We start from the raw sequence: 26,782 nt of genomic DNA, 5'->3' as shown, positions 1-26,782 counted from the left end.
TATGTATATTATATGTAATGTGTGTATATAGTATAATAATTATCGTTTAGATAAAAAAGTACAAATATTTACAAAATTACGAATTTAAAAAAAATAATGTTTAATTTCGTTACTCAAACTGGGGGATATGACCAACATTGTACATTATGAATTATTTATTTGCATCGCGTTGTGAAACTGTATTTAAGGTATATATAATTAGCTAGGATATTTCTCGTGTTCAATTATTTGTCATTCGGTTGACTAGATATTTGTTATTCATTTGATAAATTATGACGCACGAGTTACGTATTTGCAAAAAACCGGGGTTTTCACGCTTTTCCAATTCCCATTACATAATTCCAATTTCTTCTATTCACGATTTCAATCAAATCCGAATGTTCTTCAATATTGAATTAATTTTTATAATAATAGCCACACGTCGAAGGTGTACGTTATACCCTGTGTTTAAAAAAAAAAAAATCAAACTAAAATCAATCTTCAATTTTCTCAGATCTTAAAACCAAATCACCGACTTTCAACTTACGGACGCTTTCGAAAATTTAATTAAGTTTTCACATACTAATTGCAATACCGAGTTTGCCCAACAGTTTTTTTTTTTTTTTCGTTTTTTATTCGCACACAAGTACAGTCGGATCACGATATTGCAATAACACACGCACAGTAAAAAACTGAGAATATTTTTCTGGGTTGACAGAGAAAGCACATTATTATAAAACTAAATCATCACGGTCTCAAGCGATGAATATATGATGCAGGTGATTATATTATCAGTATATAAATTTTAATATAATCCGACAGCTTAATATGTGATTATACGTATGAATTCATGAATATTATTATTGGCAGTGTTTGTAAGCCTATAGTTATGTATTTATGCGTATGAATATGTGAGTGATTATTACAATATATGAGTAATCGATAAATAAGCTGCAAAGCGTACATTCATTCTTGCAGACCATCTGTATAAAAAGATCAAGTCAACCCTGTTTTTTTTTTTTTTTTTTTTTTTTTCTTTCAAATTCGTTAATTACAACCGGGACAATTATTTATTGTTTCTCGGCTGTTGGTTGTCCATGAAAATATGAAGCACTTTCCCTGTTCCATTACGATCTTGTTTCATTTCAACATTACGTCGTTCATTCGATCTTGACGAGTGTCGCTTCGGGTTAGGTTACGTCTATAAAAATTACGTCAAAAATTAAACGACTAAAAAAAGACTTGTTGTTTAACCACGTTCGATTTCGTATTAAAAAATGGCACTTACGACCTAACTGTTTCAAATGCGTTGACAATTCAACGTTAAAATTTGTCGCGGTTCTGTATTTGTTGTATAAATATTTAACTTTCAAAAATGTTTCACACTGGTCGCAAAAGCCGCAGCAACAGAGACAGGTGTCTGAAGCACATTTATAATGTATAACATATATGCATAATACCTAAATGGTAAATACTAATTTATTTATTACTTTATTGTTATTATTATTATTATTATTATTAGTATTATTATTATTGTTATCGTTATTTTTAATACTATTATTACCGTTATCGTTATTTTTCATCATGCGGTGGATTTTATACTGTGTACGTACGTATTTGATACAACACAAAATTTATAACGTATATGCGCAATTATATAGGTTTTTTTACCAATGAGCATGTCGATATTATTTAATGTTATGAAATAAATTATATTTTATTTACACTCAAATAGCCTCTAATAAGGCCATTGTAGATTTATTACCGTCATCGAATTAAAAAAAAAAAATTCACAAATACAAAAACTTGATGAAATTGAAAATTTTTTTTTTTTTCTAATTATTACTTTAGCAGGCAGCATTAGATTCCTTTCATTGGCCGTAGTTAACTTTTTTTTTCTTCTGACTGAATCAGACCTCTTAAGAGATCACGAAACTGCACATTGCTCGATCGGAAACGGAATATTTGCGTTTTTTCTTATTTTTTTTTTTTTTTTTTTAACATAACCAGACTTCCTATTAAAAATTTCCGAGCAATTGATTGAAGCAATTGAAATTACTCTCATTATTATCATCGTCCTAAATTTCACTCGAAGTTTATTCTTATTATTATATATAGTACGTATCTTGCATGGAAAAACAAAAAAGAAAATTACAAAGAAATAACGCCACAGAAGTATTTTTCATCGTGAATATGAATGTTTGAGTATTTTCAGTCTCGAGTTGTATCCGGTGTAAAATTTGGATACTCTGTTACAGTTTTTAGTCATATTCGTACGATACGTCAGGATACGAGTTGAAAAGAATGGATTAATTCGTGCAATCGCATCAATACATGCGCTATAGTAGTCACATATTTCATGTGACGTACATGTTATACATAAAAAATTTACAACTTCGTTTAAATTCGATTAATTTTTTTATGTACAAGGCCATTTTTTTTTTTTTTTTAAATTGTTTTATTTCATTAATCCTCCCTGTGTAAAATTATTTTATCCATTTTATCGTTAAATTGTAATCGATTGTGATTCTGTGGCCCTTTTTTGGTCGAGTTGGATAGTAGAAATCGTATGAGTAAATTTAGGTATTTTTCTCCGATTTGATATGATGGCGTTACTTGCCTAATTTTAATGCAACGTTTAAAAAAATTCTGCCGCATATTCAAGTATGTATAATATAAGTACGTTATATTGTTATGTTTAAAATTATTCGATGTTAGATGAATCAGACTTAGAATTAATCCTACTTTCGACGATGATTACAAAATATTGTATTGTATTGTAGGTATACTCTAACCTTTTCTCGGAGTGATATTATCGTTATTATTATTAATGCTATCGATTACTGGTGTAATATTACGGTTTTCGTGCATTTTATATCGGTTAAAGTTCGTAGGCTTATGCGAAATCGGTATTGAACGGGGCGGAGTTACTATCGGATATAAATATTGTTTTATCCTTAGAGAGCTAATGGACGATTTCGAATACTGCAACTGCGCCAATCACTCATCCACCAATTGAAGTCAGTTGGTGCAAATTTTTTCACATCCACAGAGGAACGCGAATTTTTCAATTTCGCGACCTTGCCACAGGTAGTTGACAATAAAATTTTCTGCTGAACATTTCGTAACCGGTATAATCACTTGCGGAATTTTTCGTTCAAAAATTAATTCATCAAATACAAATTTATAATCTTGAAAGAGAGCTTTCTAATTGAGACAAATATCCGAAGATATGTTTACTTTGAGCAAGAGTCGATTCCGTCACAGCGATTTCATTCGTATAGATTCTAGTGTCGATGTTAATCAGGGTTTAGAAAAAAACAAAGTGGGAAAGATCTTTTTTTCCTCAATCTTAGATTCGAAACGGTGAGAGTACAAACCGACTGTCAAAGATGACCGATTTCGTGTCTGTCAAAGAATCTTATCCAAATCTTGAGTATCAAATCGAAGGTCATTGGACGCGTTACAGTATTTCTTTTTCTTTTTTCTTTTTTTTTTATTCATTGAGAATTTACTTTCCGTTAGGAAAAAAGATACAAGTGAAAAGGATAGAATGAAGATAAAAAATATGTATATGTGTTAAAAATGAAAGAAAAAAAAAGGAATATAAATAAAAAAAAAAATAATAGCCTACGTTGAAAGGCAGCTATCTACAACAATTTCGCCTAATTTAATAACAACATCGTCGAAAGTAGGACGTTCCCTGGGATCGTTGGCCCAGCAGGTTGCCTGAAGCTCCTGAAGGGCCGGAGGCGCTGCCTTGTGGGCCTTCCAGCCGAGTCTCTGAGTTTTAAGCTGCGAAAGCACGGAGTCGTCGTTGAGCTTGTTGAAGGGCAGCTCGCCCTGGTGGAACATCTCCCACACTAGGCAGGAGAACGAGTAGACGTCGCTCTTCGTCGAGTACTCGTCCTCGTAAACCGCCTCGTAGGGAAGCCACCTCAGAGGGATGACCCGGTTGCGATGTTTCGCGTACTCCTGATGGTAGGGCTCCTTCGTCATGCAAGGGAACGATATCTTGATAGAAAAATTGCTCGATATCAGGCAGTTCCTTGCGGCTATGTCCTTGTGAACAAGTCGGTTGTCCGCGACGTGTTTCAGTCCCTTTGCTGCCTGGATGGAGAGGGACAATATCTGGGCAACCGAGAGCTGGGGGACCCGCTTTTTCGCGTCGTGAGTCGGGCTGGAACCGCTGTCCTTCCGCGAGGCGATCAAGAACTGTTTGAGGTCACCCCAGTCCGTGTACTCGAGGAGCATGTAGTGCGGTTCTTTTTCTCTGCACAGGCCAACGAGCTTAGCGACGTTTTCGTGGCTCAGTTTGTGCAGCAGATCGAGTTCCCGCTTGAACTCCTGCAACGCGTTCTCGTCCTTCGTGCTTGTCAGGCTCTTTATCATCACCAGGGTCTCCTTCTCTCCCTCGACCTGGTACTTTGAGCGAAATACGTCGCCGAACTCCCCGCGTCCCAGTGGCTTTGGATCCTTGAGGTTGCTCCGGGATACCGCGATCTTGTCGTAGCTCGATTTAGACTTCTTAGAGTGGTTGCTGCTTTGGCTCTGCGCTGTGTCCGCACCGTCACTTCTATGGGAATCTCTGTTTTCATTCTTCTTGGCTGACGATGTTTTGTGGTTAGTTTCTTTCAGCTCCGTTTGCTCATCGTGCACGTCTCCGTTCTCCAGTTTTTCTGCGGGGAAAAGTGTCGCGTACGGATCAGTACTAGATTTAAATCTACGCGTAATTGACGTCGTCGTGATGCTATCTTGGCGACATTCGCAAATACCTTCAGCTTGCTCTTGCAGGTATTGCTGCTTCCTGCGCTTTCTCCTGTAACGACAGTACAGCATCAACCCGACCACCAAAACCATGTACGCTGCTGCTGCGCCCAGCGTTATGATCACTGTTCTTCCCATCATTGATTCATCCTCTTCGTTATTCATGTCCATATCCGAGCGGTAGCCATCTCCAGCTGTAGAAATTGAAATAAAAAATTCATTCTCAACAGGTCTACACTGTAAGACTAGTTCTAGTAGATATGATTGTGGGACGGGATTAACGGGCAGGAATGGAAAATAGTTTGTCTTCTTTTTGGTACACCGAATGACTGACAAAGAAGGTATCCCAGGCTGATCCCTCTGATTTGATTTACTTTGTAATATCTTACAGTAGTCTGAAAAATTAAGTGACACGTATTTTTTTTTTGTCTGCCATTAAACACTTCAAGGGGCTGAAAACGATCCTCAAAGATGTGCCCCGAACGAGGTGATTTCTTGATGTGCTTGATGTATTTGAATCAAACTAACGCTGAAATGTTTTATTAACGAATGGAGACATTTCATTTCAGTACAGTACCCTGTCAAAATTTTGGCGTAGTTGTCCACTTACGTCGTACGATTAGCTGAACTTCTTTCGTCCTGAGTCCCCCGCTATTTCCGGCGATACAACCGTAGTTTCCCTCGTCTGCGAGATACACCTCTCGGATGTAGAGGCTTCCATTTTGTAGCACCTGAAAACGAGGGCTTTCCAAATCGTTAGATTTCAAATTTTTCATCCACTGTATCTTTGGCTTAGGATCTCCTTCAGCGGAGCAGTCAATCATTACGGAGTGTCCCTCGATAGCCTCTGTCAGATTTTGGGGCTGCACGGTGAACTTGGGAGCAACTGTTGGGGAGAATTACACACAATCAAATTCGAAACTCAGCACGCACTGAAGTGTTTTGATCCTTGTTTCGGATTGTTTTGCATTAAGAATCATCGCCAATCGTGAGATCTCACTTTTGATGTTACGATCTTATTCAAGCTAATGAATACTTCATTGTTTCAGATAAACGAGCGGAGTTACTCACTGACAACGTCGATGGTGATGGTGTGATTTATGGATCCCTGACTGTTTGTCGCCAAACACGTGTATCTCCCTTTGTCGTCCTCAACAACGCCGTTGAAGTGCAAGGTACCGTTTATGTCTTGAACATGCGGGGGGAACTCAGTGCCATTTCCTTCTTTTATCCACTTCACAGTGGGCTCGGTGGCGCCGTGCGCTTTGCAGTAAACCTTGCTCGTCGAGCCGAGTTCGAGTCGTTCGTTATAGAGAGAAGAGAACTTTAGCTTTTCCTTTACCGCGAGCTCGGCATGCTGGGAAAATACCAATGGAAAACCCTTGGTGAATATCTCGCACTTGTAGCTACCCTTGTCGGACAAGTCGACGCTTTTTAAGAAAAGAGTTACGTTCCCCCGGCTGTCCGATACCCGATGCCTCACCGGACCTCCGCTCTCTCGGAGTGGTTCACCGTCTTTCAGCCACCGGACGTGCGTGATTGGCGATTCCATTCCAACGTACGAACAGGACAATGTTGCTGGATCTCCTTCCGTAACGGTTATCGATTCTGGCGAGGAGACCAGGCTCGGGGGAGCTGATAAAGAGAGGAAATAAAAGTTCATAAGATGAGAAGTCTTGTTTGTTTGCAACCTCATTGGTCGATTTCACTTCAAGTCCAGGAAACTTGTCTCAATGCTAAAATCAATCGGACTATAAACTTATAGCGAACGAAACGGTTCCAATTCATCTCCACTCACTGGATATGGCGACCTGAACACTCATCGCCGTTTCTCCTGCTAAATTTTCGGCAATGCAGGTGTAATTTCCATCATCTTCGTCCAAACGTGCCTTGCTGATTATCAGCGTGTTATCCTGGACTCTGACCACTCCGGAATCGCTTATGATGTGACCATCCGGATTCTTCCAGTATACTTTAGGTCGCGGAAGACCGGATGGTTCCAAACAGCTTATCTGCAGCTCCTGATGTTCGCCCACTATAGCCAGTTGGTTGGATAAGGCTGGTTCGAACGATGTGATGGATAGGTTCCTCAGATCTGAAAAACGCAAGAGAATTCAGCATTGAATTACAACGAGGGTTTATTATTATTCAGGGTTCTCGGCGATCTATTCATTGCCGTCGTGTTTACTCACAAGCAATTTGCAACTCGGCGGAATAGACTTGCAAAGTTTCGCCTCTCGGTCCGTGACACGAATACATTCCCTGATCACGATGCTCTGCGGCCAGAATTACCAGGGTACCATTTTCGTACACTATTTTCTCGTCGTCAGATTCAAGGGGTCCGTTGTTGTCAAAGAACCACTGCACTGTGTCGGCATTTTCGTATTGGCAATGAAAGAAGGCCGGCTCACCACGCTTCGCTATTATATTCTGCGGTACGGTCTTTATCGTTGCTGTATCGTTACTCGGTATCACAAGGGGAAAATTTTTTCCCACTGGCGAAGAACCGACTTCGTTACGCGCCTGGCACGTGTACACTCCGTTGTCATCGGTGCTTGATTTATGGATGTGAAGCTTCTTCTTCTTGATCTCGATCCGCTCCGACTTTGACACACGTTCCGAGTTTCTGTAATATATGTAGTGGCGCATTTCAAAATCTCGCACCGTGACGGATTTAATTCACTGTTTTGGGTTCAAATGAAAAAAGCTTACTTGAACCATTCGTAGCGCATGTCTCCCGATCCTTCAACGTGGCATTTGAGCTCGATATCGATACCCGCCTTTAGAAGGTTTGGAAACTTTGGTAGTTGCAGTTGAACGTCAGCTTCGCTTATCCCTAAGGACAAAACATAAAATATATCAGTTTAGCCAGAGATTAAGAGATAGTGAGAGAGAAAGAGAGCTGGTCTCATGTTCTTCGTGAAATGATTAATCTTTGATGAGTAATCTTCATTATATTTTTATTCTGCGATATAAGTTATTGTAGTTGATTTAGTTTTCACGATAATTGTTGAAGATCTTCATTCTTCACTTATAAATGTTATACAGTGTATAATAGGCAAAAACATAGTTCAGTACACTGTTAGAGAAATTTAAGTAAACACAGAAATTAGTCTCAGCAGATTCACTTTATATTTGTGTTATTTGTTACATTTTTCATTTAATTTGTAATTTTCAGTGGTTTTGACTTACTATTAGTAATACATTGGAAAATAGTTAAATCGACCCAAGAAATTTCGTGGACCTGCTGGGACGTTTTCTTGTTTAACGGTGTATATTTGGTTCCGTAAGTTAAAGATGAGGTGGGATTTGATCCTTTTTTATTTAAATTTCACTCCATACGAGAGACGCGCGCGTTTCTTGATTACAGCCTGTCGTGGCATTGTGAGTATTTTTCTTTGCTTTCGTTTTTGTCCCGAGCACTTGGAGAGCAGTCAAAGACCGAAGTGCGTGGCCATTTGACGCCGGTGAAGGGTCCGAGGTGGTGTGAGCATTAGGCTCAAAGAGGGAATCTCGCAAAGTGAATTTGCGGTAAAAGAGTGTGAGACAATGGTACAATAAATAGTAAATTGCGTGAATGCTCGACGGTCTGGTAAGTAAGGGGGTACGTGCTGCGTTCCGCAATTGCGGAAGTGCCGCCCGGTGACGAGCGGGTGGAGCAACAGTCTCTGTAACTTACTTTACACACTTAACTTCGCGTCCGGGCGGTCGGGTGGGCTTCAATCCTTTGCAGGTGGCGCTCCCGTGGCGTAGCCGCTTTGCGGGATGGTTTACAGCCTGCTTTCATACCGGCCACTCGACTCTCTTTCTCTCGAAGTCTCGGCTATACTCGGAAAGCCGTGTTTAAACGCACAAACGACATCATCGAGATCAAAGGGACCGCGCCTGCAACATCGCGTGGAGCACGAAGAGACAGAAGGAAAGAGAGAGAAAAAGAGAGTAGCGTTTATTATTATCATCTCCCGCGCAAGATTAACTTTCGTGTAAACACGACCGTGGAACGGGACGAGGTGGAGCCAGAAGAGAAGACCGAGACTTGGACAACAGCAACGTGCGACAGCCAACCGGCGTCGAATCTCCAACACGTTTTACTATCTCGTCTCGGCCTTTGGCTCAAGTAACTATCTGAACCAGGAGTACGTTACAAATGAAGCCAGCTACACTGACAGCATCGCTCCGTGATGAGGCCGACCTCTCGAGTCGTCAGGGGAATAGGTGACGACTGAGGAGTAGAAATAGATACAGAAAGAAGGGAGAGAAAAAATTCGAAAGAGGCTGTACTTTAAAGGTTCTCGTCTAGCGTGTGCGCAATCTCTTGGGAACAACAAAATTATGTTCTCGTGAAAGACGTGAAACAAATGGGAGCCGTTTTCACAGCATAATGATATACCAAACTTTATCTGAATAATTAATCTTTCCTCTAGATTTAAGCAACGTAAATGTGTCGACAGACCATTCGGATCTTTACTGCACGGATGGCTTATGGGATGAATGAAATTGTGGATCGTGAAGGGTACTGAAGGTCAGAGATTGGCATCTTCGTGCGAATGCGATGAAGTCTGAATATAGCTGAAGGTACTGTTATAGACTTGAACTGTTGGTGAAATGCAGAAGCGGTAGATTTTCATCATCAGGATAAGGAAAAGTGAGAAAGACGAAGAGAGTTGGAGTGAAAGAGGCGATGTAAGAAAGGGAAGCTGTAATGTAAACGCGTTTTAGGGAAGCAGCGGAAGCAGCGACCGCTGCAGCGATCCGCGGGATGAAGGACTTGAAAGAAGACCGCTGTAGCGTTGAGACGGAGAGATCGCCTTGGCTTGGGGTGGGTGGTCCAAGGAGGTGGCAGGCGCTACTATTTATCCTAGGCGAGCAAACAAACGACGCCAGCGCGGGTCTCAACCCGCAAGCTGCGTCCAAAGCTGGCTGTCGCAAAGCCAGCGACGGCAGCCACGGCTTCTCCAGTCCTGCAGGTTTAAACAGTTCAATTACGTCAACACGCTTCAAGTCCGTTGGTCCTGGAACCCCCGTTTTCAGAGACACTTCACACGGAAGTGTACGTCCATGATACGCGGTACAAAAGGAAGAGAAATACTCTGCCAAAGCAAAACCATCAGCTTCACCGAAGCGTCAAAGTCCTCGGAACACTATGCACATGGGATTTGGCTAGACCGATTCTAGCTACTATTAATTTCTAAGTAACACGAGTTCAGACATTTGTTAAAAGAATTCAGATGTTTATGAAAGGAGTGTTCCGTTGCGATGTTTCGAGAATCGTTTGGTACACAAAGTTATTCGAAAAGACATGGTGGTGGTCTGTCTTATATAATACATATTGTGGATGAATGAAATGATTCTTAAATTAGTCTGCTTTCAATCTTATCCAACTGATGAGTGAGAGAGTTTCGTTCAATGCCTTGCAGATGGCTTTTATGATGTCTTAATGACGTCTGGTGGTATTTCAAGAATATTCCGCGAAGAGAAGCACGCCTTTACGGTGTCTTGATTCTCCAATGCAATCCGAACTGTTATTCAGTGCAAAACGGACGCCCTAATGATGACCAGCGGATTCCTTAGTGAGCTCCGAACAGTCTGATGGGTTGCGTCAAGTTTTATAGATAGTGCAAAAGTTCCATGAAGAAACTTTCAAGGTTCGCTTCTCGGATGTCTCCTTTACACGAACAGGATAACGAAGTGTGCCAATGTTGCATAAAATTCTATGATACCCACGAGAAAGTAGTTGCCGAAAGTGGATTACTTCGAAGATTTGCAAATTGAAATTGGAAGCGATTCAGTAAGTTACCTAAAAAGAAGTACAGAAGGGTAAACTGCACATGGATACACTTGTGGCAGGTCTTCAAAGTCTAAAATAGTCATGCACTGAAATGCGAACCTATCTCTTACGTGTCTCTGAACGGAAGTACGTAACGTGTGTAACTCGACAGGGAGATACACACATCATGGTTGTGCGATACCTGCATCGTACACATTTGACCCGGGGAAGGTGAAGGAGCAGCCAATTGGCGTGTGGATCCAGGGGAAAGTGGAGATGCTCGCGGCCGGTGTCGAGGGGCTGCCAGCGACGGCGTTGCCAGGGTAACGAAAGGCTGGGGCGACGGGATCGTGAGGGTGAACGAGGCAAGGGAACGGCGGGAGGGAAAGGAAGGACAGCGAGGGGTTCGGGGCAACGGGAAGGGAAGGCACGGTCGATGCAAACCCACCATAAAGTTTTATGGGCCCGGCTCTCGGCAGTCGGCCCTCCAGACTGTACACCTAGCTGCTGCCACCGCCGCCGCTCGCTATCCTGTCCGCCTGCTGCCCCAGCACGTCGTCTGTCTACACTCGGCACGTTGAGCGCTCTCTATTCTCCTCTCCCTCTCTCGCTGTCCGCACATATACACGCACAATGAACGTAGATGCATATGCCCACGAATACCCGGGTACCACCAACTCGGCGAGGCTTGTCAGCGTAAGGAGTCGACGCTGATGGGGAAGCAGGGATTTCGCGGGTGAGGGAAACGGCCGTGAGCCCTTGCAGATGATGGGGTGGGACGCGTTTGCCGAGAGTCAAGGGCCTGAAAATCAGGCTGAAATCCACCCCGAATTTAAGTTGGGCTAGGCTCCGGAGCTCGCTGGGGGCGATAAGTACCCATTCGCGAAGTTACCCAAGGTACCCACCAACCTACCGAGTCACGATGTGCCGTCATACCGGGACTCCACACTCTGCCACTGTAGAAGTTGAACGGCAGTGCACCATGCTGGGGCTTCTTTCGAAGCATGGCGTCCGACAAAACCCACGAAACCGGAGAAGCCCTTGTTTTTTTTTTTTTTTTACTTGACTTAGCTGGTCACTGACAAGCCCATTAGCACTAGTACTTGATGCGCAATTCTTGGACTGTAAACTGTCAGGACTAACCAGGTTACACATCTATCATGGCTTTTGAACAAATCTAACGGGCTCGGCGTGGTGAATTTCGTAAGGTGCATTAAATACCTACTGACGACAATTCATCATGCGGAGTGGAAACAAAAGTACTTAGTGAAAAACTTGGAAGGTATAATGGAGTCGCGGGTAAAGGATGCACGATGTGGATGTATGGTTTCCTCGAAGGTGGCTTCACCCTCTGGCCGATTCGCTTTCCGATGAGAACTCCTCGTGGAGATATATAGCCGCTGCTTTCATAGTCCCCGCAGCCCGGTCGCAGGCCGGTGACTTCTTACGCCGGTTGGGATAATAATTATACCACCCTGACGAGTTTCGTATTCTACAAGCTCGTCGCTGGTATCTGTACGCGGCGCACGTTTCTGATATCTGGCTCACCAGGGGGCGGAATTCCCGTCTCTTTGAATTAGGAGGTCGCGTGAAGACAAGACGGTGCGAAACTCTCCGCAAACCACTGCAGGGTGCAGGTGCGCGCGCGTGTTCATAGTGTCAACTGTTTATGGAAAGACGTGGAGGTCGGTGACTCTTGTTCGCGAGTTGAATTTCATTGCAAGTTACTGTGTTGAAATTTCAACTTAGAATTTATTTCCCAGCATGAATTTTTTGCTCGTTATCAGTTGAACATTTCAGCATTCATTTTACATCGTTGACAAATTTATAAAACGAATCCATGTGTAATGGTTCGTTCAAGTCGTTGAACGACCATGATTCGGCAGATACACCTCAGTAAACGGGAATACTAATTATGCATATCAATCGGCGCTGATCACCGGAGATCTTGTAGGTGTTCCGTGATTTATCCGCTCTCCGGATTGATTGTCGAGAGACGAAGCTTTATCAAGACGGATGGCGAGTGTCAAGTGATTTTCAATTTCCGTTGCTTTTTTCAGTAGTTCTTGGCCGTCTCACTGTTACAGCTGAACGTCGATAAATCGATACTAGTCGGTGACCATAGACGTTCCAGATGCAATGTCGATGTCAGTCCAGATTGTTATGCGTGTCTTGTTTCAGAATGGTGTAGAATTGAGTAATCGCATTACACGGTTTAAAAGTATAGTCTGTACCTGCAGGTGAAACAGTCAAGTATAAATTGCAGTAGTTTCACATCAAATATTCGTCACTGCATCTTAGACCCGCCACTTTGAATTTACCTACTATATTTGCAACTGCTGTATACCGGGTATTGCAGATACGAGCTTTTTAGCAGTGGTAATATATGTAACAGTATACAGATTAAAGTAACGAATACGAAGCGAATAATCACTCCCTCATCCGTTTAATCATCGTTTTCTCTTTAACCCGGTAGATGGATACATTTGTACATGTAGCTACGCATAGACTTTATACCACAGCAATACGAAGATGAAAGCAGCTTTGCGGTTCACGCCCTGCATTCACAGATATGGGGTGCATCGTTCGAAAGTGGTGCACATGAAATCAAACAACTACGTGGTCCAGACACATCATTTCCAAAAGAGTTGATGCAATCACTGGCCTTTCTCGCTCTTGAAGCTAGGATCCATACTGCAGTAATGCGTTACCATTTTGTAATTGTGTACTATGGCTCGGCATCCATGGAGCTTGTGTTTGTCGGAGAATGATCAGTTTTTGTCTGAGTCGCTGCTGCACATATAGATCCCTTTTCTAATCACGTTTTAACTTGGACGTTGTCGTGAAATGCAAGCCAATGGTTGAATAAAAGCTTGAATACAGTGTTTGACGAACGTTCTTTCGAGTTACAAATATTGCTTGAGATTATTGAAAATCACAGTCATTTTCCGAATGCATCTGCAACGGCATTCAATACAATTCCGAGAACCTAATCGTGGTGGTGGAGACATTGGTCTCATTTGCATTACGAATTGACTCAAACGAATTTTATCCGTTTCGGGTCTTTCAGCGTCTACCCTGTCATGAGACACGATATTTTCTTTCTGATTCTTGTTTTCAACTATAAAGTAAATATCATTAGGTGACGAGGTCCGTTTGCGCGAGATCGGCTGCAGCGAAACTTTAGTCACACCTTTTTCAGCGGGTATGGCAATACTGACGTATAAATGAGAGTAACGTTAAAGTTAAATACCTAAATATTCCAAACCTTCGTTATTGAAAGATGAAACAGTTATGATTTTCACGATTTTCGATTAAAAAGTAGGCTGTAACAAGACTTGACTGAACAGAGAATAGTGCTATGTGATGGAATACGTGGCTTATACATGTGAGAAACGTACAAGTGAAATATTCTCACATGGTTGATAGGCAAAAATTTCCAGGATCAAAAAAATTTTACGTATAAACGAGAATAACTTTGCAATGTGAAACGTGTAACTTAGGTTTTACTGTACAACCGCAACGGTTTTTGCACGTCTAAGGGCGGTGAATGGCGGTGGCCTTTGGCGCTGTGATTTACGGGGTCGTATCGAGGATCTCCAATTGCAAGTACGACCCGCGATCGCACTTCGAAGCCTGCATTCGCCATGGCCGCAAGTCGCGTTGCAGTAACGCCGTTGAACAAAGAGGTCCCTGTTACAGCTTGCAGGATATTCAAGTGAAACTGTGCTGGTTGTCTGTCTGTACGACGCACTGGCGGAAAGAACTAGGTACGTTCGTAGGAATGTTTGTGATCGTTCCTTTTCTCTTCGCCCTGCTTACGCCCCGTCGCGTTTTCCGGTACAGTTGAATGAGAGCTAGGAAGACAAAGGGCGGTGTACGCGTACAAACAATAAACTATCGCGATAAAATCGAGAGAGTAAGAGAGAGAGAGAGAGAGAGAGAGAGAGACAGAGAGAGAGAGGAAACGAGCCAAAGAAAGAGGTGAAATAAAGAAGGAAAGGAAAAATTCGTCGAAATTACGGATGCGAGATTAACGGTGAATGGAATTTCTTTCATCTCTACGTTTTATTTTGCTAGATTAAACACTTCTCTTGACTCCATACACGATTTACTTTTTTCAAACTTGCAGAGGTTACAAATTTTCTTACGAAGTGAATGTTTTCCATCTCGTTTCTCACTTATGCAGTATTTCTCTGTATTAAGAAATCAACTCGAACCACCCTATATACGCGCGGCACAATAGGCGCACCGGGTATAATACGAGAAAACGCGTCCTCGTTCAGTCGACGGTATGTGTGCAGTGTTTTAAAAATGAAAGAGCCTGAGGCAGACTCAACGATTAGCTCACTCAGGTCGAACCGGAGCGCGCGAAACCTCCAGCTACGGTGCAAAAAACTCCAGAGGCGAGACAATGAAAATGCAAACCCCCTTACGAATTGAGTTCCCAGCTCTATCCAGGACCCCGTGTATAGGCACCCACTGTTCCACAGTTTGCGAACCACCGGAGCACCCACGATCCTTTGGATTCGCAATTCCAAATTCCAATTCCCCGGTGTATCCATCGATTAAATTGTTATAATTGGGCAGTGGTGGTTCGAAAATATGAAACTAGGAGTCGGTAATCAAGTCTTCGAACTTGTTAGACGTTGATCGATACCTCTTTCCATTGCCAGTGCTCAATGTCTGAGTCAGCATTGGACAGTATGGGCCGTTAAAGAATCATACCATTGTTAGACCAACGACGGGTCGAAACGTTTGACACAAACATTGGTTTTGTTCATGAAGACCTAGATTTCCAAGATTCTTCTTTCATGTACATCGAGGTCAAGATCATTTCTACGTATGGTTAGACCAACACTCCAATTTCTTTGGCAGTATATAATTCGGAGCTCCGGAGGTAGATGCTGGTATGTTTTTGTCAACTGCAGCAGGTTTCGGGATTAGGTGATCTGATCGTGCCGAACTGATATTCAATTTGGGAAGCTTCCAAGCTCGATAGCATGATTACCGGTCGACGTAATAGCGCCATCTAGACTTGTGCCTATCCAGCAGTGAGGCGATGATCTCGTTATGGGTAAGCAGTAGGGGGTGTATCTACCTCGTGAAATGGAAACCCCTTCGCCCGTGAGTCGTCAAGCTGCTTCCACGCGCGACTATGAGATGTTATTTGTTTTATACAATACATACTTTGCGAGCATGTGCACCTGTGCCTCTCTGGGTGCGTGTATATGCATGGCCATTATATTTTTGCTTCTCATTTTTGCCTCCGCAACCTCTTTCCATTACTCTTTCTGGTTATTTTTATTTTTTTATTTCACTTGTACAGCTATTGCCCTCATCTAGCTCTATCCAACTTGCATCGTCTCGTGCTTCGCTCCTTTTTTCCCTCTGTGCTTATGGGCATGTACCTTCGTTCCTTTTTTCTATCGCATGAAAGACTCTTTCACGTTATTAGCCCCTGGGTATCGCTTAGACTTCTTCTCTTACCAGAATTACCGGATGGAAATAGAAAAAGGAATGGTTTCCCATGCTTAACTTCACAACCCTCGAGGGATGCTCGGCAGTCTGGATTGTGCTATGAAAGTATAACATCGTTTTTATTTGTGACTTGCCGAGTTGCAAGCTTTCCATCATCCGTTCGTCGAATCTTTCGGGTGGTGAAAAATCAAGGTCATAAAAAATTCACTTATGTTCCACTTAATTTTCGCCTCTTTCACTCACTCTCTCGCTTCAGGATTTCGCGGGTTCGTCGCTTACCTGTGTAAATAAATACACCGTGAGACGTGCGCTCGTGGATCACTGTCAGTCATCCGCCTGCAACCCTTGCATATACTCATATGAAAGGAAGAAGCGACGACGCCCACTCGAACTCGACGTGGAGAGTCTGATATTTTCACCATTGCTACACCCTAGCAGAGCGTGAAACGAGATCTTTTATACAATGCATACGTCTTGACAACTGACAACCGAAGCGAAAACGAATATACATCTTATCGTGCGACTGCAGCAACATTTTTAATACTACCCAATGCTAAAGTAAATACCTTGCGCAGTACAAAAGTGTCTGCTGACTTGAAAATACCGGGATTTCATTTCCAGGATGTAAAACATCATTGCAAAACTGCGTATCTGTATCTAACTTTGCGGCACTTGCATGTCAAAATTGAATGAGTTACACAATTGGCATGAAATGAGCAATTATTTTTCACCCTTTCGACGATGGAAGAAGCTCCTCTGTTGTATTGGCTACTGATTGCACTACGAATTTGTGAAGTTTCTCATACGCTCTATTCAAGGGTTTGTATTTTAGCGAGCTGGTTTGCAGCTAGTGTCGTATATCACTTTACATGGATTACTAACCATCCATGAAACACTGGAGTTTGTGTAGGCATTTATACTTGTCGCCCTGTAATGAACGACAACTCTTTCCAACGTTATTTTTTCCACTTGAATGTTAATTTCGTCGCTATAGCACAATAAGGACCATGCTGTTTGTAGGCCGGCAGATGGGATACAGCTAATTACTAGAGACCATGTATTAGTAGGAAGAGTGCAGCTACAGTATACTACTTTACCTACGGATGTGCTCGGACGTCCAAGTAAATTATATATAAAGATGAGGTACAGATTTAGTGCGAGAAGGATTTGAAGAGGAATTGAATTCAAACATTCTTTTCCACGCTGCATGATTCTTTCGTCGTTTCTCAATTATTGTTCTCGAGTCGATATTCCTACACCTTTATGTACGAATACGAAGAAAGAGGGTAACGCGGGTCGTTCACGGTTATTATCGTTATTTTTCTTCACCTCCTCAACGTTAAATTCAACAATCATGAACGTAACATGTTTAGGTACCTACTCGTTGAAACACGACTCCGGCAACGACTCGTTGAATATTTTACACCGCCTGAGTTGGATTGGCGAGAGGCAGGGTACGAGTGATCAATTAAAAATATCGTACCTATATACAGTATATCCGGGTAGAGCTTGTAGAGTTTCGCAAGTCGGTGCTGACTTACGGAGTCCATAACTTGTTTGTCAACTCGAACGAGAAAACTTAACGTTCGCCTGTATTAACTTTGGCAACCGGTAGACCCTTCGCGTAAATATTCAATAGCGATTGACGACGATGAAGAATGAAGCGTGTTTCCATTAATTTGTTGATTGTTTCTTTTATCATGAAATTGAAATCCGCATCGACGATCTTATCTATGCATATCATGATCATGTTTTGCTTTTTCATTTTCATAGTATAGTGGTTTATAAAAATTGATTGGATAATTAGTTTCCCCCTTCGGCGTGATGTGTCCGTAATTGGAAATAATTTGAAAAATGAATCGAGAATCATGACTTCGTGGAATTTGTGCACCGCGGCTTTCAATAATGAGGCGAGAATTTAGTATTTCGAAAGTGATATTACTGTGCGTTCCGCAACTTGTACAGGTATGAGTTGTATAAAAATCCGGTACACGCATTTATAATTTGAGAAGGGCCAGGCAGTATATATACGTGTACTAACGTTAATAGTAGCTACACGGCGTACGCTTAGCAAGTGGGTTGTGGAGGTTCAGTGGTAGTTGGCGGCGATGGTGCGAGAAAGTGAAGTGCCAGGGTGTAGTAATAATAATTATGAAACGATACATGATAACGAGGTGTCGGTGCGCTAACGACGCCCCCGCGCGGCGACGTCTCTTCGCGTAATAATAATATGTTTTTCTCATAATATTTTCATTACTTATTCCTGCTGCATATGTATACAAGTTGATATTACGAGTACGTGTATATATTATATATGTATATTGTATCCGGCCACCGGTGGCAACAGCGTGCTTTGCCTGCTTGGTGATATTTCGCGCGTTGGATTAAGGATGGAAGTAGAATGAAAAAAAGAAAAAATAATAATAAAGAAAGCATAGAAGGAAGGAAAAGAAGAAACTGGCGAAAAAAACGTTTCTTTCCCTCACTTGGTTTTTTTTCCTTTCCCGATGTACCCAGGGTGCGGTAACGTCTGCAGGCTATAATGCTGATTTGGTTCGTTTTACGAGGAAAAAACTGCTTCAGCAGCTTTTATAATACCCGGGATCATTAATATCATTGCGTTACTCGCGGCTTGTAGTTATACAAGTATACCTGTATTTACACCCCGTTTTATAAATGTGCGGAAAAATCTACTTTTCTGATACTCTCTCTCTCCGCAGTTATTCCTCCAGCGAGTCTGCTACTACTCTCATTCAATGCGTGCGGGGGGAGCCAAATACGCCTTTCTGTCAATGACGCGTCAGGAAGGAGTCGGGACCCTCCACACCACCATCGACTGGTGACGCTGTATATTCAATGGGGAAACACCCGCGGTTTTTATCTCTGATTGAAATTATCACATTGTGAAGGGGTGGCCGGAATTTACACTTTATCTACTTTTCATACCCCGTCTGAAATTCTTCCTCATACGTAATCGCGGTTGAAAAGGTTACTTCAAATGGTCTACCACCAACGATTGGAAAATTTTCAATCCACTTATAAAATTATCCTTTCACACTCATGCTAAAATCTTATTGTAACGGCTACGAAACGAACATAGTAAACGAGTGTCACAGATTCCCCATTTTCATGTTCCGAAGTGTCTAAACATGGTAACGATCACGATGTAATACGCATAGTAGCTGCTACCATGTTCATACGGTACCGTTCGCATGATATCTATTACAAAGTGTGTACATACATTTAATGTAATATAGAAATATTGAAAAATACGGTTATGATCTGTTTGGCGTGTTCATGGAAACAAGCATTGAAAACAAATATCCTTCGAATTCTTCTACTGCATTGACGAAGTTTCATTCTTTTTCGTATCATACCGCCATTTATCGAATTCTCTGACCTCACCATGATTTCCGGGTTTTCCTTGACCAGTGGCCACCATGCAACTCTCAAGTCACATAACCAGACCAATGCACAATGAAATATCGAACGGACAACTCACATTGAACGCTGATTGTCGCCGGTGAACTTTCGATGAAGAGACCGGTGAGGCGGTGGGTCGCTTTGCAGACGAAGCTTCCGCTGTCCGAGGTTCGGTCGACTCTGGTAATGACGAGGTCACCACCGTCCTGGTGTCGCCGGGGGCTTGGAGAGAGATCCTTACCCTCGAGGCTCCAGGAGTAGACGATATCGTTCCCAGACCCCGGGTCGACCTCGCATCTTAGTCTCACCGGAGTTCCTTCAGCCGCTGAGTGATCACCGGGACTCACGGAAAACGATAATCCAGGATCCCCGCTCTGAGCATCAGTCGGATCCACTGGAAGAAATGGAAAATCAATCTTCTTACTCAGTTTATTGAATCGTGTTGGGTTGGGTCAAGTTCATGGGTCGGATTATCTGTCTGATGGGCTTCTTGATTTGAAATTAATTGACAACTATGGAGTATCGCTTAGACTCTTGGGGATACCGAGTGAACCTTGATAATGAAATAGAATGTGATTCTTGAACACGCTGTTCATCACTTTCGACATTCTGGCTCTAAAGTGTTTTCGATAAAAGTGATGAACTCGTGAACTAGTAAAGCCATCTTCTTCTAGTCAGATAACCTTTTTACTCACTTACTTCGTTGAATGGTGTTCGATTGGGTCAAGTTCGTGGGTCGGATTATTTGTCTGATGGGCTTCTTGATTTGAAATTAATTGACAACTACGGGGTATCGCTTAGACTCTTGGGGATATCGAATGAATCTTGACAGAAAAATGGAATGTGATTCTCGAACACGCTCTTCTTCACTTCCGACATTTTGGTTCTAAGGTGTTCTTAGTAAGAATGATGAACCCGTGAACTAGTTAAGCCAATATTAGCACGAACACTTGTCAGGTCTTTATGAACAGGATATAAATTCGCGTTCAAAAATCTCTTGTATCATCCGTCGAAAGTGAGTGACGAATGCTCTTCCCGGTCCTAATTCTCAGAAATGAGGATTCATTTCGAGGGATAACGATCTTGAACTTTTGAGTGCATCTCCACTGTCAGGGGAACATTGCGCATACTCCATTCCTGAGACGTTGAGTGATCTCTATCATTATTCATCAAAATCTAAGCAACGATTCGGTTCTTTTTCTACTTCTGGCTTCTACTCTTCACCGATTTCGTCAAAGTCGATCAGTTGGCCATACATACATGTTTCTTTTTTCACACGAAAGCTGCACGTCAGATACACACGCACGTGTGGCTATACGTGTATCGATCCTTCGGCTCGGAGCAAGCAGTTGTGTCATGCCATAAATCGTCCCGGACGGTCCCTCGCCCTTTTATCTGAGCTGCTATGCTGCTCGTCTACGTTACTCCGAGCCCTGATCGCGCTATAACTGCCCTATCTAGTCGTCCAGGTACACGGCCAGCTCTCCCCTGATCCCCTATTCCCCTGCTCGCTCTTGTTCGAATGTATAGTCCGTGCCAGTTGCGCCTTTAGTCCGATGAACCGAACTGCAACGATACCCGACGAATGGGAAGTGATCGGTGATTTGCAAGCTCACATTCCTACAGTATTGGGGGACAATCGAATGAAAATAATTTCCGTGAATTTCCGTCAGCTGATTTCTTTTTTCGTTTTAATTTTGAAAAATTTCTAAGTGAAAAACTACAGCTGGTTCCTTAGTTCCGAGTGTGCAGTACCTAAGTGATTACTCTAGGTCTTATTCAGCTGGCTTGCACTCTGCACGCTCCACGTTTGTAAGTTCAACTAGCCAGCTATCTCGAATGAAAAAGTTTCCTTCATTTGTTTTTTTTTTTTTTGGCTCATCCTTTTTTTACTTCGTTTCGGGTGATAGGGGGGGGGGGGACACGAAGACGACGAATGACGAATCCAGGGATCTTCTCGAGGGCAGCATGCGCGAGCCGAGGTTGTCAGTCGTAAAAGACCTGGCTGTTTACTCCGCGAGGAGAAAATTTCACAAGAGCCAGTATACCATCCACTGACGGTTATCAGTCAGCCAGCCTTCCCTCGTCCCGTACGCATTTCTCTTATTTCGTTGGATCAACCAAACTCAAACTCTAACTCAGCGGTACGTACTTAGCGGCATTTGATGTTATACGAGCCGATGACTGACACGGAGCTGAGACCGAGTGGCGGGGGCCGCGTGCTGCTGGAGTTGGAAGTCTGCCGAACCCTTTTATCTTCTATCTATCCCCCGCTCCTTCCCAACAACTCGCTTTCTTTCCTCCTCACGCTCTTTCTTTATCTCATTTTTCTTCTTACCTCTCGTATATATATATATATATATATCTCCTTCTGGCCCAAGGAGCGGCTCGCGATTACTGCCCTGGATAATTCCTTCTATCGGTTAGCTTCAGCATTTACCGAAGCCTATTTTTACGAGGCTGACCCCATGGGAAACATCGCATTCTCAGTTTTATAGCTTTTTTACCTAAGGTTATATCGCCGGATGAGAAGCCCACACGATTGCCTTCGAGATACACTTGTCGTGACTCATTTTTGGCCTTGATATTACCGCTGGTCATCGCCTTGGAACCAGAGCGAAGGAGGAAAAAAAGCGAAGAGAAATTTCTTTGATCCTCCGCACGCTGCGGCGGTATTGACTCCTCGTTCTCTACGGTGCAGGAAACATTCATTTCAATGCTCGATATACGTGAGCCATTCGATGAATCGACGCAGGTATAACAACGACGTGAAAAAACGATAACGAAGAACGACTCTGCAGATCCGCGAACCGACTCTTCCAATTATTTTCTTCCCGCTCATCACGTGGATGCCGCATCACCCGATGAATTCGAGATCAGTCTTTACATTTTTCAACACCCATCGAAAGTTGCCTACATCCCGACAGGCAGGTTCGATGGTCGATGGGAACCGGGATGCGCCAAAGTTACGTACCTAAGAGTTTCTGAACTTTATGCTGGTTTAAACTTCTACACCGCTAAAATTGACGCTAACGTGATGTTACGGATGAAAAAAGTTTACGGTCTCGAAAGTTTGGTATCTTTCATAAGTAATTTACGGTGAAAATTTCAAAATACTATATTAAAGTTGGAGCAAAATCGGAGATGGCGAGGGTTTGTCATGGAATGCCCAGTATCTACTTATAGGATGCTCGAAAACAATGGGAGACTTATGATTTACTTCTTTGTTAATTTGCATCACATTTTTCCATTGTGCGGGTGGCTGTCCACGCATTCACGCGTAGTACCGACAAGATTTCCGTGAACGAAGATGGTACAGGTATACCTGCCTGCAGCCGCTGCACCACTGTGGCCTGCATGCGTCGAACAAAGAAGGTTTTAGTACCAAACACGTAAAAAAATGTGATGCCATTGAAAGGAAGACGGGCTTGAACCCTCGTCGGTAACCGGAGACGTGTAATTAGGACCACCGAACCAAGATGAATAGCGGAGTGAGTGGCTTGCCCGAGTGCATGGGGATATACACACTCACTCTGCACCGCCTCAGTGCTGTCTCAAGTATTAATAATTAATCCTAGTTGCATTGAAGGAAATTCATGAAAGTTGAAACAACTTTTATTTCTCGAATGGGTAGATAATATATGCACACTCTCGCGATCATCGTTTCGTTCTCCTGTCGTCTACCTTTCCTCATTGCACAAACTTCGTATGCCTAGTGGTAACTTCGATGTAGAGTTTAACGTTCTACTGTGTCATTTTCCAGGTTTCTTCATAGAGAGTTGCATGCGGTTTCATGGTATAATACTGCCTTTAGATCAGTGTCCAGAATTTTACCTCCACTGCATTCCCACAACCGTCAGTAGTGGTACCACATGGAATGTTGTGTAGCAGTTTCTTGGTGTACTGACTTCAGATCATGGACCAGAATCTTGTTTCTAGCTCATTCCCACAACCATCAGTAGTACCACATGGAAAGTTGTGTAGCAGTTTCTTGGTGTACTGACGTCAGATCATGGAGCAGAATCTTGTCTCTACCTCATTGCCACAACCATCAGTATCGATTTGTTTGTACTTTGAGGATAATCCCTTCTACGCCATAAACTGATCTTTCGAAATGGGTCGAAAAGCGTGGATTCAGTCATATTTTTTCCCTCCTTGGTTCTTTGCAGTGGGTACCGTGGGCCCAACGGAAACCGTCGATGCAGGTGCCCGTTAATACGGTACTGGGCATTCTGCCCCACCGTCAGATCTCCGCTTACCTTTACCTTTACGACGAAGCGCGCAGGGCGCTCTCCTCCGATATTAGGTGGCTGCGGGATATAATATGCGGATCCCTCGAACCTGCAGCTCTCTTTCTCTCCCTCGCTCAATCTCTTATTTTGTCTTTTTCTAGCTTCCTTTGCGGCGTCTGCACACATCGAGCTCTGCTCTCCGTCCATGTGCGAGAGCTGCCTCTCGCAGGATTCTTCAACCGGTTTCTCATTCTCATCCCGCAGACGCGGCAGTGTTTGTCGGTAAGTTAAACACATCCACACCCGCACACATACATTCAATGACCAGAACTGTGGGTCTGAACTTTTTTATCAGCAACCCCATTGTATTGGTTGATCGGCTCATTGTGCCTCTACGCAGACTGACTACGGTAAAACCTCTTATACATAAGAACAATGCCATGGTTGCTGTCGTGGCCTAACGAACTGCGTCTGGTCTATGGTGCATAGATGGTGCAGGCGACCCATGGGGGCCAGTGCATAACGGACTGCAAGGGTTCGCAAAAAAGCAAACTCTCTTGGTCCGAAACTGTTTTACCCTTACGTTTTTGCTGCTCTAATGTCTGCATAGAGTTTTCGTGTTATTGCACAGGAAAACAATGGAAGAATCCCGCGTTGAAAATAAGTTTCGTAAGGTTGTACTTTTGCACGTTCGCGAAGAAATATCGATCCAGTTCTAAGGGATGCTAACCGTTGATCCATAACTTCGTCTTTAGCTGACATGTCAATAGAATCTCGCGAAAATGGATGCTCGTATTTAGATTTTCCGACTGTGGTCGTAATCCTATCGCACGCACACCCAAAGAGACCAATTTGAAAATAAATACTTATTTCTTTATCTGCATTGAATTTACAACGTTTCTTTTCGTGTATTTAACGTAAAAACTGTGGAACGTGAATAATTGGACCCTAGATTCAATTTGGAGCTCCGCTATGTAACCCTTAATCTTTACTGTTATGACTCACGAACCGGCGTTTATGGCAAACGATAAAATACGTGAAACGAGCCTGATTAGACAAACAGGGGTTGGTTTTCCGGGAGGTGTTTTTTTTTTTTTTTCTCGTTATTCTTCTCGTTCCCTCTCTTTGAAAGGGAGGGTTTTGTGCGACGGGGTGACGCGCTGTTACAAAACTTCATATCCTCCCGTTCGCTCATGTAATTTCTGTCGAGGGTTCACTACTGCAACAACGATGAATCGTACACGCGATTGCAATTGCATAATTTAAACCCCAATTACACGACGACGACTTTAGCGCAAAAATTTGTTCGAAACATATTTTTATTCCCACTTTTTTAAAACGAGTTTATAATGTAAGACTTGCACGGCGTTAACGCCAATTAACTAATTGCCGCACGTATTACCCACAGATTACCTTGCAATTAAACGGTAAGTCACACCTCTCGCGCTCTGTTCAAGTAGAAAAAAAATTTCGTTTTCATTATAAAAAAAAAAAAAAAAAAAAAGGGATAGATGGTAAACGAAAAACATACATGAATAAATGTAAATATTTCGTCGCGTTAATTGGCGGGGATGGGGCTTTGAAAATCAGACTCCGTAGCCGTGAGGACCTCGGGATTTCAACTCGGAAGGGAGGTCGGTCTCTGGCTCTGATGGCTTCGGATCGTAGTAACGCGTACATGCATGTATGTACTTGGGCCATGATTCATCCCTTGTTCGACCGTGCGTGGCGGGTGAGCAGCGAGAAAATTACAGTATTGTGCGGGGTGAAACGGGAAAATATATATATATACACACACACACACACACACACACACACATATATATATATATATATATATATATGTAAGAAATTATAAGGGTGCAAAATATAATCAGCGCAAATTACTTACGGAAGAAGCTGCAGACTTGGATTAAAATCAGGATAAACCACATTGTCACTGTTTTTGGTATAAGAACGGAGCTTTGCCGGAGCGCCGGGAACCGATTCGAGTTTTCTTCTATATCCTTGCTCCCTTCCTACGTAGCGTTTTATTACTATTTTTAATACCGTAAACTGACAAACTGCGAAGGCTCTTTTCGACTCTCCGTCCCTTTTCTCCTCTCTTTTATCTAATACTCTCACGTAATTGTCATTTTTTTCACGACGCCGGGCTAAGTTTCAGTCAAAATTTAAGAACCAACATATCCGGCTATCCGGTTAGACGCCGGCCGGCTCAAACGAAACGACGCGCGGCACTGCTACTGGACGCCCTGAGACGGGAATACGAAACAACGCCGTCTGGTGATCGTTCGAAACAGTCCCGGTTCGATGCACTTTGGCCAAAGCTGCGCAGCGCGCGCCATTCGCTGCGCTGACGCGACTTACGGTAGTTTTGGTCGCACCAGCCGCTGTTTGAGGAGCTTTAGGGACTCTGCATGCCGGACTATTTACCCTCCGACGATACCAGGACTCTGTCTGATGGATCGTTCGTCGGTCTTGAACCATCGTTGACTCGATGCCTGACGTCACCGTGTTCAGGTAACGTTATATGTTGATCCTGACAACTCCGCGAGTAGAACTGCAGGCCCGAAAAGCTCAACGAGCGCTGCGTTATCTTCGGAAGATTAGCGCAGAGAATCAAGGATGTGGTGAATGAGTAGCCAAAATCGCTTCAAAAAATTACGGCCATTAAATTAAAGTATAATTTGGTGCTTTTGGTCACATGCCCCAATTTAAATTCATAAAAAGTGTTTCGTAAATCAATTTATACGAAAGTAAAGAGCTTTTTTGGGTATCAATTTATACCTGTTTCATTGAAAATTATCGCCCAAGATTTTCTTCAGAGAAGGAAACCTACATTTGCGTACATCACCTTGTTTCAGATTTTTGCAAATAGTCGAAACGTGGTTGAAAAATTTTATGGTATTAAATGTTTTTTACGGAAAGAGCTGAACTTCTTCCGTTTTTCTTATTCGTTTTGTTCGTTGCTGTGAAAAATTGTTCGGTAGCCCGCAGAACATAATTTAAACATGATCAAAGAGAGATGACGAGACCAGAATTTGCAGTCAATACGACGACCGATGAACCGGAGAAAAAAGCTCCCAGCGGCTAATGAAATTCTAAAATGTGTACATATAATGGGGAAATATCG

General features: G+C 42.8%; 1 protein-coding gene across 1 annotated transcript; it reads right to left on the bottom strand.

The window, feature by feature from the left end:
* Positions 1-615: 615 nt before the first annotated feature.
* On the bottom strand, positions 616-25,874 carry LOC124183330 (inactive tyrosine-protein kinase 7-like). The gene is made up of 9 exons (XM_046571696.1): positions 25,541-25,874; positions 19,497-19,811; positions 7,459-7,582; positions 6,939-7,372; positions 6,545-6,841; positions 5,818-6,381; positions 5,357-5,632; positions 4,755-4,940; positions 616-4,658 (listed from the first exon to the last, which is right to left on the bottom strand). The coding sequence occupies exons 1-9, from the start codon at positions 25,581-25,583 to the stop codon at positions 3,610-3,612; spliced, it is 3,288 nt and encodes a 1,095-aa protein (XP_046427652.1). The 5' UTR covers positions 25,584-25,874; the 3' UTR covers positions 616-3,609.
* Positions 25,875-26,782: the final 908 nt, after the last annotated feature.

The sequence above is a fragment of the Neodiprion fabricii genome, chromosome 5 (assembly GCF_021155785.1).
Source record: "Neodiprion fabricii isolate iyNeoFabr1 chromosome 5, iyNeoFabr1.1, whole genome shotgun sequence".
In the NCBI taxonomy this organism is placed as follows: domain Eukaryota; kingdom Metazoa; phylum Arthropoda; class Insecta; order Hymenoptera; family Diprionidae; genus Neodiprion; species Neodiprion fabricii.
Note: the sequence above shows the minus strand (reverse complement) of the source record. Positions and strands in the feature narration are given on the sequence as shown.